This window comes from Solanum verrucosum, unplaced genomic scaffold (assembly GCF_900185275.1).
Source record: "Solanum verrucosum unplaced genomic scaffold, falcon-dt-bn FXZP01000205.1, whole genome shotgun sequence".
NCBI classification, from domain to species: Eukaryota; Viridiplantae; Streptophyta; class Magnoliopsida; order Solanales; family Solanaceae; genus Solanum; species Solanum verrucosum.
In genome coordinates this window covers 1,835,950-1,854,104 of record NW_026019950.1, presented here as the reverse complement: position 1 = coordinate 1,854,104, position 18,155 = coordinate 1,835,950, and the positions used below count along the sequence as shown (strand labels likewise).

The 18,155-nt window shown below is 35.5% G+C and overlaps 1 protein-coding gene across 1 annotated transcript; it reads right to left on the bottom strand.

Annotated features, from left to right (window-relative positions):
* Positions 1-978: 978 nt before the first annotated feature.
* Positions 979-14,168, bottom strand: LOC125813683 (uncharacterized). Its single transcript, XM_049493134.1, has 13 exons — positions 14,150-14,168; positions 13,981-14,066; positions 10,946-12,110; positions 10,758-10,825; positions 10,105-10,187; positions 6,245-6,344; positions 5,932-6,017; positions 5,226-5,308; positions 4,635-4,762; positions 4,426-4,527; positions 2,875-3,165; positions 2,672-2,794; positions 979-1,608 (listed from the first exon to the last, which is right to left on the bottom strand). The coding sequence occupies exons 1-13, from the start codon at positions 14,151-14,153 to the stop codon at positions 1,225-1,227; spliced, it is 2,703 nt and encodes a 900-aa protein (XP_049349091.1). The 5' UTR covers positions 14,154-14,168; the 3' UTR covers positions 979-1,224.
* Between the last annotated feature and the right edge of the window lie 3,987 nt (positions 14,169-18,155).

Below are 18,155 nucleotides of genomic sequence, written 5' to 3'. Positions count from 1 at the left end.
TTCCAATTTTTTGCCAATTAATTACAACATTTATTTTCAAACGTTATTGATAAGTTTTATTATAGTATTTTTCTAGTTTGCTAATAGTATTGTTAATTTTTTTCTGGAAAAAGAAAAATTTTAAGCCACTCAAAAATAAAAATGAATATTTGTATCAAAGCTATAGTTTTATTTTCGTCCTGAATAAATTTGAAGAAGTGAGTTATTTATATTGTTGGATATAATCTTTTCTTTTTTTATAAAGAAGGTTATATTAGTTTTTCTATATTTGTTTAATTTTTGTTTGAAAATAGATTTGATTTATTTCACTTGTAAGAATTTCTACTAATTCTTTTTTATTTGTCAAAGTTTATCTTATTCTCTTCGGATTGCAATGATTTAATGACTTTTTAAAAATCCTTTCTTAAATATTTAAGGATGTTTTATAATCTAAAACAGTACTAATCTAGATTTACCCGACTAATAGAAATGCTTTGAGTGGTAGTCCATTAGTCATGACCTAATTGCTGATTTAGTTAAATATATTCCAAGAGATCAATAATATTCTTAGTTTCAAAAAAAAAAATATTTTGTGATATTCTTTAAGAAAGCAGCACCCTATTCTAACAAATTTGGTATATCTTTGTTGCACCAAAGACTAAGCAAATGAATACTCTGATTTGTTTAATTGGTGATATATAAAGATAATAAATCTTGGAATATATCACGAAATTATTTTATTCTAGAATAAGTTATTCCGTATAGAAGGCGTGATAAAATAATTCTATGAACCATCCAAAACCATGGAATATCCCAACCTATCCTATCACACAAACCAAACGACCCCTTAAGTTTAAGGTTAATAATGATATTGTATTTGTTGTAAACCCCAAAATAAAAACTCTTGCATTTCTTTACCTCCAAATAATCCATCATACAAAGCCAGAAGCTAAGGGACAACCATTTTTGCCATGAAACAAGAAAATTCACAGTATTTAATTAATTCCCAAAATATTAATTAAAAAGAAGACGTCAAATTTAACTAATGAAATTACAGTAGAGTTGCAATAGCACCCAAATCCCCAAGGCCCTAAATAATGTTCACTTACAATGCATGTAATAAAAGTACATAGAATACTATGGCAAGAGTTGCCCATTACTCAACCTCAAAACTGGGTTTCTGTTGTTCCAACAACAATAACCATTCCTGCAAAATCCTGAATCTCGAATACATCATGCAAAGACTCACATAATGACTCCTTCAACATTGTTAAGAGCCTTCTTTGCAATCTTGAATTTATCTGCCAGACACTTTTGGCTGTCAATGACATACTTGCGGATAAAGAAGACAATCCCATCACGAAGTGATTCATACTCTGGCAAAAGAGCAATTCGAGTAAAAATGTTCCAGACAAGCTTTTCAGGAAACTCCATGATGTTCTCAAATAGCATCCGGAAGTGCATGATTCTTTTTGGAGTCAATTGTGAAGAATCACTGAGATCAACAGCCTTCAATACAGCAAGTGAAAGGCTAAAAGAAGCAACCATCTCTGCGACAAACTTGGATAGGTGCATTGATCTGATCAGCTGCATCTGATCAAGCTCCTTGAAATGATCCCACAGACAGTACTGCAAGTAACAATGGATTAGCATGGTTATGGTTTTGAGATAAGTATAATACAGTGCTTTTGGAACTAAACATACTTAATAAAATTGCACTACTTTTAGAAGGTTAGCGCATGCAATTTTCTTGGGTGCAAACATCAGTTCATGCGAGTACCATATTTCAAATGATTCTCGAGCATGATAATTCTGACCACCCCAATAAAAAGGGATACGAGAACCAATGGTGTAGAGAGAGAACTGTCTGTATATAGTCTCTCAAATTCATCTTCCATTGCTAAAATGAGTATATGATCTCAAATAATATGTGAGTACCATATATCAGATGATTCTCAGAGCATAATGATTTTGGCCACTCTGTTAAAAAGGGAAAACAAGGACCAATGGTGTGTGAGAGAATATGATTTCAAAATATAATTTTATGTGCCAAGAAAATTCTTGAACCACCAGGATGTCTCAATTTAACCCACTATTAACTTGTGTCACAGGTCAGAAATTGACTTTTGAACTTCAATTGCATCAAATGCAAGCAGGAAACAGAAATCACAAGAAATTGCACTGTTCATATAGTGTAAGAAGCACTTCATTTGTCTTTTCCTCTTCTCCTTTTCCTGACATGTGACAAGATGAGGGGTGTATTTGTATGAGGGAAAATATTTAAAATAAATGGTCTTTTACTTATTTTCTGGTGTTTGTTAAGCAAGCAGAAAATATTGTCCCAAGAATATTTATATATAATTTAGACAATCACTATGGTGTGGAGGAGGGGCGTGACTGTGGAGGAGACAATTAGTGTGGAATTCCACTTATGAAACTTGTTTTCCCTACTACTAGAAATGAAGTCCTTTTCCTAATTTCCTACAGAAAATGTTTTCTATAATATCTTGACCAACCAAACATGAGAAAATTGAAAAATATTTTCCAATCATACTAAATACACCCGAGATGTAGTTTTTCCCTTTCTAGAAATCACGGAATGTAATAAATAAACTTTTTGTCCCCTAGCTTTGCCGAGTGCAGAAGACCGTGTAACATAACTTCCCAAGATGCATTTGAGCAGAAGGCATACCTGCAGGGTGAACTTATTGTTTTTATCATGGCTGCATAACTTGGAAGCTAGAGCACAATAGTATTTGTTAAAAGCTTTCTCCTGTAAACAGCATTCTACCAAAACTCTCATGATTTCCCTATCCTGCATGTATAAATATTAAAGAATTTGCACACCGGAAGCACAACAATGAATAGCAGGGAATTCAACCAACAGGTGCCAACCTGCTTGCCTTGCAAATCCAATCTTAGAAGTTTCTCAAATGCATCAATATAGTCCTCCCCACTCATTATTACGCAGAAAATTGCCCTTCTTGCATCAGTATTCATCCTCTGAGCAGCAGCAAGCTGGAGCATCTTTTGAGCCTCAGTGACCTCCAAATCAATTGTGCTGGCAACATCTTGAACATCAGTTGTGGAATCAATATTCCCAGACATCCACCACTGGCCTCTCTTGTCAGGATCAATCAGCTTGCTCCACTTTAGCCCTCGAATCAATATATCAACTACTCTGAGCTGCAAGTAAGATTACCCGAAGCACAAAACAAGAAGAGATTAGCATGCTAAGGATGATAGAAATGATGAGACAATGTAGAGTGAGGATCTAAGGAATTTCAAATTTCATGGAATTTGGCAGCTAACTACCATCATTTATTGTTTTTATCTATCGAAATAACAAAAGCATAGTAGTGAAACTTATGTACTATAACATCTTTGGCCCTCCATGTTTATCTTCCGCAGAACTACCGAATCTTGCAAAAATAGTGTTCTGCAATTGTATTACTTGATCAACAAATGTATATGTATTAGTTCCGCTAGTGTGAAAGCCAGCACATTTTCACTAGATTTAAAACGCTATCTTCAACACAACGCACCAAATTTTGCATTTAAGTGCAATAAAGATTGGACGTAATATGTGGATTATACTTCTTGATTGAATATCTTGTTAAGAATCAAGAGTAAACATCAGTCCAGGAGCATTTAAACAATTTCCCAAAAATCCCACATAGGGATTTAATTAACCTATCGGATACAGTAGGTAAAACATGAGATCTTTTAGTACTCATAAGCAAGAACTAAATTTGTTGTTCCGAAAATAAAGACACGAGAAGAGAGGGGGGAGGGGGGATCAGTTGAACCATCTAGATACTGGCTCAGAAAGAAGAGCTTTCTATTAACTATACCTTAGAAGAGTGATCGTCCCTAACAAATGAAGGGATAAAACATACCTTTTTTCTCAATAAATAAAAGACACCCATCATTCAAAGGAATCAACTTCTGTCTCGAATGAAGCAGTAAAGGATTTGGTTAACCATACATAACAAGTGATAATTTGGCAATTGGAGAGTGAAAGCAAGTTAGAGAATTGAGAATTTGTAGGAGAAAACTAGAAAGCCCCTAAGCCTAATCCCATCCGAGGGGCCAACCATTCTCCAATATCTCATATAAACACTGATAAGAGACAATTACACCCATAACAATAAGAAGAGGAGTAGAACATTCAATGCTTGCTTAATTCACACAACTTTCCATAGCAATCTCAAGGTATAGTTTATGGTTATTTCATTTTTTTAATCTTCAAATTCTAACTCGGTTGCAATTGAAGGAGAGTGTTGTGTGACTGGTCAAAACCTATCTTTATTATTTCCTGAGGAAGACTACCGTGTCTATTTTATAAGATAGATGAAAACAACCTTACAAGGGCACCCCAAATCAAATGATTATATTGTGCCAATAGATAATTATTTGACCAAAACAGCTGAATCCAACAAGCACCTGTTGTAGCCATTTCTTTATTCGGGTAAGCTGCAAGGTGTCCTCCTTCATCCTTTTTTTATTGTTTTTGATATCACATATCATCTCAAGCATGAATTCCATCTGTCACAAAACAAGTACATGAAAATATAGATTAATGTGGTTCCAGAAATTATGTGGTTAGCAGAGACAGAATAAGAAGCAATCTGCATAAGAAAGCATTAACATACCCTTTTCCCCATACTGTTTGATTGTCCTTCCCCAGATGAGGATTTCAATTCATTCACCCTATTCTGAACGCTAACTATAAAGTTCTTCATGCCAACGGGATCATCACCTCTCAATTTCATCCCACAAGCTGTTCAGTAAAAGCACATACGAATAATCCTTCAATATTCAGACTAGTCAGAATTGGAAAAGAATCTTGGTGCAATCTGGTTATTGTAAATGATGTAGATGGAATGTTAGACACAATAGAGGGATTGCACAACCTGTAATTATGCCTATTGCACTGGCTTAGTGTCACATTTGAAGCATACAAAAGTTAGCAAAACACAAGTTTCTTTTTTAAATTAGAAATTAATTGCCTGATTTAGAAAAACAACTTATTTGTGTGTTGAAAAGAAAAACCATATGCTACAAGGGATGAAGGGGAATAAGTTGAGGCCTTGAATTAACAGCACCTAGCAACCCATGAATAATTTGTTGAAATTTCTCAGGAATAGGGAACAGACATGGGGCAGGAGTAAAGAAGGAGACAATACTTGGATGACTGATCATTCCAACAAAGAAAGACAAAGTCTTGAAGGTAAATTTATTACCTTGAAGCACTGTCAATATGGTAGAAACATCCACTTCTGTCAGTCTCTTGCTCAATGTCACCAGGAAATCATATATCAAGTCACTAAGAAGCATAAGAAATATAATTAAATTAATGAGGGTTCAAATATATGAAATTAGCTGTAGATTAGTGTTCTTGCTTCTACAAGGATTCATATCATGATTAAAATATAAATAATAATTAAAAAAAAAAAAAAGAGGACAGAAGTTACCAAAATTCACTGCAGTTGTGGTTACTGTTTTGAGAGCCAAGTAAGATGGTATTCTCCTTTTTGTTACTTTCATAAATTATTAAGGTAGCACACACAAGGCATGCAAGGAAGGGAAAGAGGTGGGGAGGAGATAAGTCTGTCAATGTTGCCGCTTTTCCGCTGCCATTTGTTCTTTTTTTGTGAGGAAGGGTTAGAGGGAGACAAAGAGTAAGACATTTGCTTTACGTGTATAACGTTATAAGTATAACAGCCATATTTCTCCACGTTGCTCTTTTCAGGAAGCAATTATGGAGGACTTGTCTGGATTAGTGAATTATATGCATTAAGTAATTCTGATATTAGAATTTAGACCAGAAATCATATATAAGGAAAGCACCATAGAAGACAAAGGAGATATGTAGGCATATGTACTATGCCAAGGTTATCCACCTAACAATCCAAGTCAGAGAGTAGTCAATTCAAATACAGTGCTTACCTTGAGCAAACTCCAAAAGTGTACAAGTATGAGAGCAGAAGTGTCAGGTTCCTAACAGAGAGGTTATCTTCATTCTGATACTCATCCTAAATAAAACATACAACAAGTTAATTAACATTGTAAAATTTATTTCTGTCAATGTTATATGAGACGGGGCAAGTAATTATAACAGAACAATTTTTTTTGAGAAAATATCAGAACATATTACATCGACTAAAAGAAGATTAATTGCTCCCTAGATAAAATTACTTCTCCTTTTATTCGAATGTAAGTGTTCAATCCATAAAATTACCACTTGTAAATGTGTCAATACCTCAAAACATTTAGCCATAGATGCCAGAAGTTTTGCGCCAAAGTCCATCCCAACCAAACATGCCATGCCAGCAACAAAAGCAGCAAAAACTGCTGCATACCTTTTATACAGAAAGTAAAAGAAATATGTGTGAGTGCATAAAATTATGCATTAGATAGAAACTTCAAGTATACCAGCTATGACAGAAACACACCAACACTAAGAGGATAGTAACTAACAACTAGATAGTTAGTCATCGCCGGTGTTCAAGTTCAAGTGTTAGAAAAGGAAATAAATAGTGGATGACAAACTCAAAGAAGGTGCATACTCTGATAAGCCATCCACTTATGATATTTACTAATCTACAACCAGCCATTACATAAGAAAATTAATATTACCCAGAGCATAATGAAAGAGAACACTAACGTATTACCATTGGACACCAACTATGCTAATGACTCAAAAGTGGTAGCCGAGGAAGGAAGCATCCTAGATTTTAAAAAGACGATAAAAGTGTGTAGCTGGAATGACCTTTACTCGATTCTATGCGCCATGTAAAGGAAAGCAAGGAAAACTCTTTGGAAAGAGCTGGCTGATTTTTTTGATACGGTAAATAATTTTATATTGTGGGAACCTTGCATACAATCCATATACCAAAAAAGAGGACCTACGCCATAATATGGTTCTCAACAAAAGAGGTCCAATCCTCTATACATAGAGGGACCTCGAAAGTACACCAAAAGGAAACTAGAGACCAAAAACTACTTTGCAAATTGAAAAAAGCTTGCTCCACTCCTTCAAAAGCCCTTCTATTTCTCTCTTTCCAAATAACCACATGATTGCTAAGGGGGGCACTCTCCATGCACATGGGTCTTTCTTCTCTATCATAAGAGTCCAACTTTGCAAAGCCTCCTTCACAGAGGTCGGCATCACCCATTGCATCCCAAACAAATTAAAGGGCCACCCTCCATAATCTATTAGCCACTTTACAATACAATAGTAGATGATCTACATGCTCACCCTTACTCTTGCACATAAAGCACCAACTGACAAGGGTCCTCTTCTTCCTCGGGTTTTCCGTTAAGATCGCGCTCATTGTCGCCAATAAGGAGCTAGCTGCTATTTGAGGATTGGGTTTCAGATGGCCTTCCCCAAAAGATGTGTCGTGGATATCAGATGGCCTTTTTCCAAAGATGTTGGCATATCCTAAGGGATGCATCTTTAAAACTTTGGAACAGTTTCATCCGGAAGGCAGAATGAAGAGAAGTTCATATGCTACATTTATTACTCCCAATCCCAAGAAGAAAGGAGCAGTGGAAATAAAAGATTCCAGGCCTATAAGCCTGCAGGAGAAAATTGTTTCATAGGTGCTTACAGGAAGATTGAAAGTGGTTATTAGCAAGCTTGTAACAAGTAAACAAAATGCATTTATCAAAGGGAAGCAATTGGCAAATGCTGTGCTGGTTGCTAATAAGTGTTTACACCATTATCAGAAGGGGAGAAATCTGGGGTTGTATGTAAATAAGATATGAGAAAGCTTTCGACAGTGTTAAGTGGGATTTCCTCCTCAAGCTTATGGATTCCATGGGTTTGGAGCATAATGGATACAATTGATCAAGTATTGTATCTCCACTGTCAGAATATCTATTATTCCCAATGGCTTGCGTGAAGATTACTTCCCTACACATAAGGATTTAAGACAAGGCAATGCACTCTCACCATACCTGTTCATTCTGTCCTTGGAATCTTAACGTCTAATGCTAAGGAAGGCTACAGAAGTTAAGTGGGTAGAAGGTTTTAACATTCAAGGCAGAAATGGCAACAAAGTTGAAGTCCCTCATATCCTTTACACTGACGAAACTTTGCTGGTTTGTACTGCAGAGTGCAGAGGAGGAGCAACTACTTCATCTGAAAGCAATTATTCTAGCTTTTGAAGCTATTTGCATGTGAATTGGCAAAGAATAGCATATTTTCTGTTAATGCAGAGTTGCAGACCCTGTTATTCACAAGCTGGCTACAATATTATTTTGCAAAGTTGAGAGTTTCCCCACAACATATCTTGGAATGCCTTTTTGGGTGCAAAAGATGCTAATGTGTGGCAAGGGGTGATAGAGAAGTGTGAAAGAAAATTGGCACCCTAGAAGAAGCAGTTCATCTCATTTAGAGGCAGGTTGAAGCTGATTAATAGTGTATTGGATGGAATCCCCACACATATGATGTCCTTTTTTCCCACGCCCAAGAGTGTGGAAAGGAAATTGGACAGAATAAGAAGAAATTCCTGCGGGAGGAAAATCAGGACCAGAAGCAGATCCATTAGTGCAAAATGGAGTATTATTAATAGAGACAAGAAATCTGGAGGCTTGCGGGCAAAAATTTCTGCAGCTACAAAATAGGAATCTCATACTGAAAGGAGGTTTCATGATAACGGTAATGATCAATGGAAAGATGTTGTGTCTGAAAATATGGAAGAATTGAGTGGTGCACGAATATTGTTAGAGGAGCCTATGGTGTTTAAGCCGGAAACACATCAGGAACCTCTGGGAAGAGATCTTTGGCTGTGTAAGCAGAAAATTGGCAATGGAAGAAACTGAAAATGTATAGGTGGTTAGATGATATTCCATTGAAAGAACAGATCCCAGACCTGTATGCAATCAGTACAAACCAATACAGCACTGTGGAAGACTGTTATTTTAATGGAGGGTGGAATCTGTTCCTGAAAATAATTTATATGATTGGAAGTCGAAGACATGAATAACTTTTTCAGAAATTGGAAACTATCTCCATCAATCATCCATAAGTTACTTAATATGGTGGAAGTTTCAGAAGGATGGCACGTTCACTGCCAAACCGTGCTATAAAAATCTCCTGGGAAGTACAGGAGTCACTCAAAATGGTTGGTCATGGAGGACTATCTGAAAAACAATTGCTACACCAAGAGTTGCTTAGAAGCAATTGAATCTGTGAATCAACTTCTTCTCCATTGTGCTTTTACTAGACATATCTGGACCATGTTTCCTACCATTTTTGGTGTTCACTGGGTCATGCCAGGATGCATAAAACTTCCCCAATGCAGCTGGTACAAACAGTCTACATCAAATGATAACAGGTATTACTGGATTGCTATCCCTGCTTGGCTGCTTGCTTTTTCTGGTTCACTTGGATGGGAAGGACAGTAGGTGTTTTGAGGACAAGGAGGACAGTATTCAACAGGTCAAATCTAGGTGCTTAAAAAATATGTACCTATGGTATAGGAAGGCTCCTGTATCTGATTTTCTATCGCTATTAGATCTTTTGTGCTCCTTCAATATTTAGAAGGATGTTACCCTTTCTGATGTACTTTTTGGAGTACCTTCTTGGTACCTTTATAAGATTCTCTACCTTCCCATTAAAAAAAAGATAATACAGCACTGACTCAAGGAGTACTAGTAAAAGTGCCAACAGCTGTGGACCTTCTGCAGGTCAGAATAAGCTGAAAGAATTAAAATATATCATAGATCAGCAGCAAATTGTTTTGCCTCTCAAAACATCAAATAAGAATTCTCTGATTTGCAGATTAAGGTCCATCTTCAATAAAATGCTTTGAGAAACAAAATTTTGATTAGCATTACTGTCAAAGACTCAAAAATTGTTCCACTTAGCTTCTGTGAAACCCTTGTTAGGAAACAAGCATCTTGAAGCAACGTTAGCGTGTTAGACAGAAGATTTTTTTGAACTTGGTAACTTTGCGGGTTAGACAATAGATATTGCAAGAAAATTAAGCTAACACCAGTTCCAGATTCAAATTAACTGTTGTCTCTAGAGAAATTATTCAAAAATAAGTTTTCTGTAGAAAATTAGACAGGATAAGTTGTCTTCAGATAAAAGACGAGGTAAATTCTTACTGCTCATTGCCACGCGGACCTCTAGAACATGATGCCAGAACCTCTTCATTGATAATCTGAGAACCAAAAGTGCGACCAACAGTCTGCCAAGGGGGAAACGATAATTTTAGGCGTTAATCCAAGTAAGTTGATTTTTAATTTACAACAATAGAACAAGAAAACAATTATTTTTGAGGTATAGTCACATTGGTCAGAAAAGGTATGCTGTGGTGATCAAGAGACTAATAAACAAATCTCAATATGTCAGTACAAGACAAGTATTCCTGAGAAGCAAGTATAAATATTTAAAGATATCTGAACATAATGGCCATAAGTGATAACAGTAAAAATGACAGAAAGCAATGTAAATGATCTTGGTATTCTCAATGCTGAATCACACAAATTAACAGATCCAACTTTCAAATTGATGAATGCACTCAGACAAGTCACTAACAATTGTATCAGACCTACTGAGTCAATAAAGTAGTAGGGGCAAAAAAATAAGAATCATAATCTGAAACCTCAAGAAATACACCAACAAAAGGTATTTCAATATAAATTACTAGTTTGAATCGTAGAAACAATCAAAAGAAACATTATTGTGGACAGTGCATTAGGTGATAGAATTTTCAGATAAGAAATCAGTCAGAATATTGGATGAGAACAAATCATACCTGGTAGATCGTGGAAATTTCACTTGTGATCGATTCCACATTAGCCTCGGACATCCTATTCAGAAGACCTGAAAGAAATTGATTCTTTTAATGGTCCTCAGGTGCAAGAAACATAGATCATTTTGCAAAACAAAAAAAAAAGGTTTCCAAGTCCAGCAAAATGAATGCAAGTGTTCCAAATTTAATACCTCTTAGTCGTCGACGAATTTGAGCGAACTCTTCCGAATCATTTCCCAAGCATGACCTGAGGCGAGGAGCAACATATTTTGCATTTTCTTTGGCAGCAGATCCAGCTGCTGCCTTCACATCTGTACAGTATGGAGTGCTCTCAGCTTTCTGCTCTTCCTCTTGATCGTGATCTTCTCCCTGCGCTTCTTTATTATATCTTTTCTCTTTAGATCTTTCATTTGAGGAGCTCTTATCACGCTTTCGAGGTGCTTCTCCAACAAGTTGTGTATTTTCATCCTCAAAAGAATCCAGAAGTGAAGGAATTCCCTCAAATAAATTATTGATATCATCGTCATCCCCAAGTAATTTCCCTCTCTTCACCTTGAGCTTCTTCGCAAGCTTCCTTTCCAAAGCCAGATCCTCATCTGCTGAGATATCCTGTCCACGCATTTCAGTTGCAAGAAGCTCTTCAAACTTTGTCTTCTTTCTTTTCATCTTTTTTGACTCTTTTTGTTTGGTCTGTAAATCTGTGTCGACATGCTCAACATAGCTAACACATGAAGGATTAAACTTTCCATCCTCAGAAACCAGTTTACCATCTAAAACTTCATCCATTGTCTTCTTTTTCAGTTTCTTGTGCGAAGTGTCAGCATCAGTACCCTCCAGAGATTCGTTCAATTGACTGTTACAGTCAACTACAGAAGGAATCCCTTCAAGTAACATATCAATATCATCATCTCCTTGCAATTTCTCATTCTTCACCTTGAGTTTCTTAGCGAGTTTCCTCTCCAATCTCAGATCTACGTCCGCAGAGATAGCGTCTCCCTCCTTTTCCATTTCAAGATACTCCATAAACATTGTCTTTGAATTTTTATTTGAGGCATGTTTCCTTTTCAAACTCCTATTTTCCACCTTAGAAGACTCCAACCGTGGAGATGCCTGCAAGTCATTCTTAACTTCAATATCGAGCTCTATAGTGGCCATCGAATTTTTATTTCGGGAATCTGTCCTTTTCAAACTCCTATTGTCAGCCTTAGAATCAACCACCCGTGGAGAAGTGTCCAAGTCTTTCTTTGAATTTAAGGAGTGAAAATGTTCATGCCTTTGGACTTGGCTATCTTTCCGTGAATGCACTGTGTGTGTTGGTTTTGAATTTGGCAACGTTCTCCGGGTTTTTTGTGTTTGCTACGACCAAAAACAGAAGCAATTGACAGGAAAGAAAATCATGTCAAGTTGAATTATGTGCTTTATCATGGATGGTAATAGTTAGACCTTATGCCAAAAACAAAAGTATCTGCTTAAATAAAATCTAGGGTGTAAAGTAGAGAAATTGCCAAGTGTAACAGTGCATTGAGTTTTGTCTCCAAGTAAACGAATGCATGTATCTTCTTAGTTTCATCTCCTTCTTAGCGAATGAATGTATATTATTACCCGATTCAATATGAATTATGAAAATTAGAGCGTTAAAACATCTATTACACCAATTTTTAATACTATAAGACTTATTTTGACATCAATAGTCCAACAAACCTTTCATCCGAAATACCACAAGTAGAAATTTTTGATGCCACAAAGGCAAAGATTGTAAAGCCCCACAACACAAACATATAGAGTATGAATACAATTACAGTTAAATCACATATAATGGAGTATGCAGACAATCACAGTGATATATTATGACAAATATAGTATGAATAGTATTGCACAGTTGCATGAATCTCAAGACAAGGCAACCGCATGCGTGCATTACATAGCTCTATGATATCACTTACTCATTTTTATGGATTGAAGTCGTACATATACTTTGATTCGCTCACACCTAATTATTGCTTCTTAGTCTCAAATGGATGCTACCTCCTTCCCAAAAATACAAAGGTGGAGTATTTCTAACACAAACACACACAACCCCACTACGTGTGTGTTTCTCACGATAGTTAAAAATCATTAATCGAGTTAGGAGGAAAAACAATGATTACTCAAGTCACCAAATGCAACTACAAAATTGGTTCCCCATTGGTGGAAGAAGATTACCCATTACTTACATGTGTAGAACAATCAAACGAACAATTTGCACCAAATTAAAACGGCATGAATAACGAAAACATATAAACTAAAAGTTTAAAAGATTCAGCCATTTTTTTAGGTAAAACATAAGGTTTGAAGTTTCTGATAGAGAACAACGTGCAGAAGTTTTATGTCTGAATCGGATAAAGCCTGACAATTTAATGTTACGAAATTGAGTACAACCTTGATACAAACAAGAAAAGGTGTGACCAGTATTTATAAAAAAACTTACACTATATATTAAACTTAATTGCAAACCAAAATGAAATAGATTAAACTTTTGAACAATTAACCCCTAACAAATCCAATAGATGACACATTTAATCGAATGAAGAATACAGACAAACATTCAACTTCATTGCCAGGGTCTATTTAATTTTGTTGGAATGCTTTAAGAATACTTCATCCTTGTCAAAAATAATACGTAACCTATTAGACATTAAACTTAGGAGCAGAACTAATAATGTTAGAGGCTTACTCGCTACACAATCTACTGTGGTATGCATTACTTCCAATTTGCACAGAACCAAGGCCCGCAAATCAGAAATTAACTTTTGCTTAACTTTCAGTGAATTTTTGCTCTTCCGAAAAAAGTTGTAAGTTCACTAGCGTATAATTTATAACAGTTCAATCACCTATATTATTCCCAAATATATACTCAACTAATAACTCAAGAGAACAAAGTATTCTACTATTTAACATTCAAACTGATAATTAACTTTCAAAGAGATCAAACTTGTTACTAATACTCTATTATCCGAAATCTGGCACTGCTTTCATGTTTTCTAGGTTTGTGAAAAGTATAAAATAAATTAACTAAACTATCACACAATGGAGCATACAGACACTTCCCGCAATATATTAGGACAAATATAGTATAGATACTGTTCCACAGTTGTATGCATCCAAAGACGAAGCTATCACGTGCGGTAAAACTAGTACAGATAAATTAGAAATCAGAAAGAAAGAAAGAAAAAAGTAAAATAATTACTTGATGTTGGATCCATGAATCAAACTTCTTATGCTTTTTAGCCGTCCGAACTTCTTTTCTACCTTCTTTACGAGACTTTTTCCTCTCTGTATCACAAAAAAAAAAACTGAAATAAGTACAAACTTCACAAACAAAGGCTGAAACATTTAACCCAAGAAAACAGCCTTACCCATTATCCAATTCCGGAGTAGGGAATTAGGGTTTTCTGTGAGAGCTTTGCAGCAAACGGGAGAGATGCAGAAGCAGCAAAAAGCGGCGTCGACGGCCTTGGGAATTATATTGGAACGTGAAAGTGGGATGAACACACAATCTGCCAAAATAGTGATTGACCTTCAATTGGGCGGTTTTTATCCTACAACTAAGACCCAAAGAAAATTTAACGGAAACTCTTAACCGAAATATGGTTCGACTTATTAACAATGTGGCAAATTGTCGTCTCTCTTTAATGAGCAACGAGAGACAAACTTAGACAACTAACAAGTAACGACAGACGACAAGCTCAGATGACTGATAAGAGTTGGGAGCCGACGACTGTCGACTGGTGAGCAATGAACACTGAGCAGTAGCCTTCGACTTGCGAGACAATGACGAGAGTCAGCAGTGGACAATGGTCAGTCAAGACTTCGAGTCGACTTGTGAGACAAACGACGAGTTGACGATGATCAACAAGAGGCAGCCGTGGTTACTGATCAGTCGAGGCTTGCGAGACAACGATGATACTCAAAAATTCAGGGATTTCAGTTTTTCAATTTGAGATTTGGGAAAATTGGGCCAGATTAAATATGGGTTGTGAGCTACTGGGCTTGAGACATAATCAGATCTTTATAAGTAATTTAATTAAGGTTTTCCCTTTTTTATATTGTAGACCGTAGGGAGTATATATATACTAGATAGGTATGGCCCGTGCTAGCATGGCCCAATATTTACATATTAAAGTAGATAGTTTAAAGGTGAAAAATGGCATCTGGTTGTTATTTTTAGACTCTTTTTTAGAAGATTGATAAATTATTTATTGTTTAGCCTTGACTCAAATTTCAAACAACTATTTGTCTATCTGATTTTGAAGTTTTAAGTTTTAAGTCATATTGTTTTGAAGTTCTGTTTTTCATGTGCAAAATTTCATAATTCTATATCCTCATGTTCATTTTCTTAGTTTAATATTTCAGATGAGTTGAATTTTTCAGTTCAAATTCAAGAAATTGTATCCCTAAATTATGTATTTTCACTTCAAAACTTCTAAATGCAACTTATAAGTATAAAGTATTAAATATTAATCAAAACTTAACATTGTGAATTTTGCTATTCTAAGTTTGGATTTTTCAGTTCAAAATTTAGAACATTATTATCCTAAATTTCAGTTTCCAATTCAAAACATCATGGCACTGTCATAAATATTAGTTTTCCAATTTAAAATTAGTATATTATATCCTTATGTTTGGTCTTGAAATGTTCATCATGTAGCTCAAACTTGATGATTTTAATACCAATCTTCCAACTTGTATATCTATGTTCAACAATAATTATATATGTACAAAATAAGGCTACAGAATAAGGCTTTTCAGACAATAATTGGTTCACATATAAGGTGAAAGGAGGGCCACATTGGTTGAGGTGTAGAGGAGGTGGGAGCGAATAGATTATAATTGAGAAGCCAATTGACCCAACTTGTATGCCAGCTCGCTGGGTACCAATTCAAAACATCATGGGAAATGTCCAGACATGATTTGATTACTCACAAATTCGCAAACTTGATTGACTGGAACTGTAGGAAAACTTATTTTAGACTGCACACATATTTTAGGTACATCATTACATGGTCCTTGGTATGCATGCAATATCAATATATAGCAGAACATGTATTGATGGAGAAAGTAGTAAAGAAAAGGAGAAGACAATTCATCTCTAACGCCAGTTGCTCAAATAATTGCTCGGTACTACTCTGTCTGACTTATCGCAATTATTTGAGCAACATAAGTCAGACAGAGTAGTACCGAGCAATTATTTGAGCAACATAAGTCAGACAGAGTAGTACCGAGCAATTATTGAGCAACATAAGTCAGACAGAGTGGTACCGAGCAATTATTTGAGCAACTGGCGTTAGAGGTGAATTGCTAACAACAGAAATATGCCTTACATGGGGACCAACATGTAAAACTCAATAAATTAGGAACCACAATTAAAAGGGCAACTGCATCAATAAAACAACAATAACATACCTACAAAGTGAGGACTGACAATGATAGTGTGTATATAAACCTTACCCGACCACTATCTTAGAAGCGGCAAAGTTGTTTCCAAATGACCCTCGACTAAAGGAAAAACAAGCCCGAAAAAGAAATAACAGAAGTACAAGGAACATAAGATAATAACAAAAAATAATAGATAGTAACAAAACAGAAATTACAATACAATAATCGAGGTACATGAAACAATAGAGAGCAACAGAAATCAAAGGAGAAGAAACTACCAAAGCAATACTATGACTACTAAGATAATATTATGCAGTATAAGACATCAATATAAAAGGTAATGATTCTTTAACATAAACAACATTTGGACTGTAATTCTTCTATTGAAACTAATCAAATAATTTATCACGGTTTTCGCATATGAACGTTTTACATATCACACAGACAAATTGTTTAAGAAGTATGATCAAAGTCACTAAAACACTTCGTTTAACATACAAAATGGATGTTTAAGTTTTTCAGGAAATCTAAGACAAACCATTATGTAGATTAATAAAATTTGATCCAAGGAGTCAAAACAAACTTTAAAATGACCTGATGCACACTTTATTATTCCATATTATTCGAAGTAACATACATAACTATTGTCCGTCCACATCAAGAGCACAATTTGGATTCTGAACTTGTTGCCAAGCACCTTTATTTGATATTAGACCATTGATACAGGTAAAAGGAATTTAAACTTTAGGCCTAGGGAAAGCTATACTGCTCGAACTCTTCAAAAACGTCACCAGTTGCATGTCCAGCACGGGTGAAACAACAACAATTTTGAAAAGTCAAGTAACATAGAAAAGGGCAATCAAACCCTCTACAACAATGACTATGCCTCCACCCGAGCAAGTTGGGAGGTCGGATATAAGAGTTTTGAATAATCATGTCGTTTCATTTAAGCATATTTCATTCCGAAATGAGTAGTAATCCTCTACACTTGGAAAAAAAAATAAACTTAGCTTCAAGAATACTCTGAGGCAGAGGCAGAGCTACAAGCTTGTCCACAGGTTGAACAAAATGAAGTAGCTTTGGCCCAAAACTCAATAAGTTGTCTTTTCTAGAATCCAGAACTCATAACCTCAAAATCCTAACTTCGCCTCTACTCAGCAGAGGATCATTTTAAAGTGCAGAATGTTATATGAAGATTACTATATCTGTAAGTGGATGATATTGAAGAATCAAATCCTTTACAACTTCATTCTTGCTAAAAGAACTTGATTCATGTTTTCACCAATCTAGTAAAAAAGGAATTATTCTATAAAAGAGGAAAAAAGCAAGGCAATACAGAATTCTATCAATTTATCAAACATGTTCCACTATCAATGAAGTCTATGACAAACTATACTTCGACAAGTAAGTAGGACTTATCTTTGAAAAATGAAAGTAAAGAACAACCTGGTAAAGAATAGCTAGCGCTCCAATTTCTCTTGATGTTTAGCTAGCGAGCATACAACGTCCAAGGCCTCTAGTGGTATGTACTCTGGTCTCTAGATATGCCAGCTTGATGAAGATTCAGGAAATATCAATGAAGCTGAAATTGCAGCATTAACAAGCTCCACTAATTTAGTAAGAAATTGACGATAATGGCATTAAAAAGATTATCTTTTTCGAGTCTGAGAAAAATAGGTAATCCGAAGAGAAAGGGGAGCGGTAAAGAAAATCAAGCCAAAGCTTGATCAACACTTTGAAGCTAGATACATATTTATTTCTATTTTCAAACATGCATGAGCAAATTACCTTGGGTTAATGATATATATGCAAACCTAAAAATCCAATGAAGAATGAAAATAGCTACCATTATAGGTCCTTTTTCAAGAGTTGGATACATTAGGAGGAAAAATTGTGGGAGAAGGGGAAGAAAAACTTACTCTAGCCAATGAATACAGTAACACGGAAGAGAAATTTGAGGCGAAACAGAGATTCCAAACGCCAAGA

Coding starts and splice junctions, on each gene's coding strand:
- LOC125813683 (XM_049493134.1), bottom strand. Junction 12,111..13,980: donor ATTCATGGATCCAACATCAA/GTAATTATTTTA, acceptor TTTTGGTCGTAG/CAAACACAAAAAACCCGGAG. Junction 10,188..10,757: donor AAATTTCCACGATCTACCAG/GTATGATTTGTT, acceptor CCCCCTTGGCAG/ACTGTTGGTCGCACTTTTGG.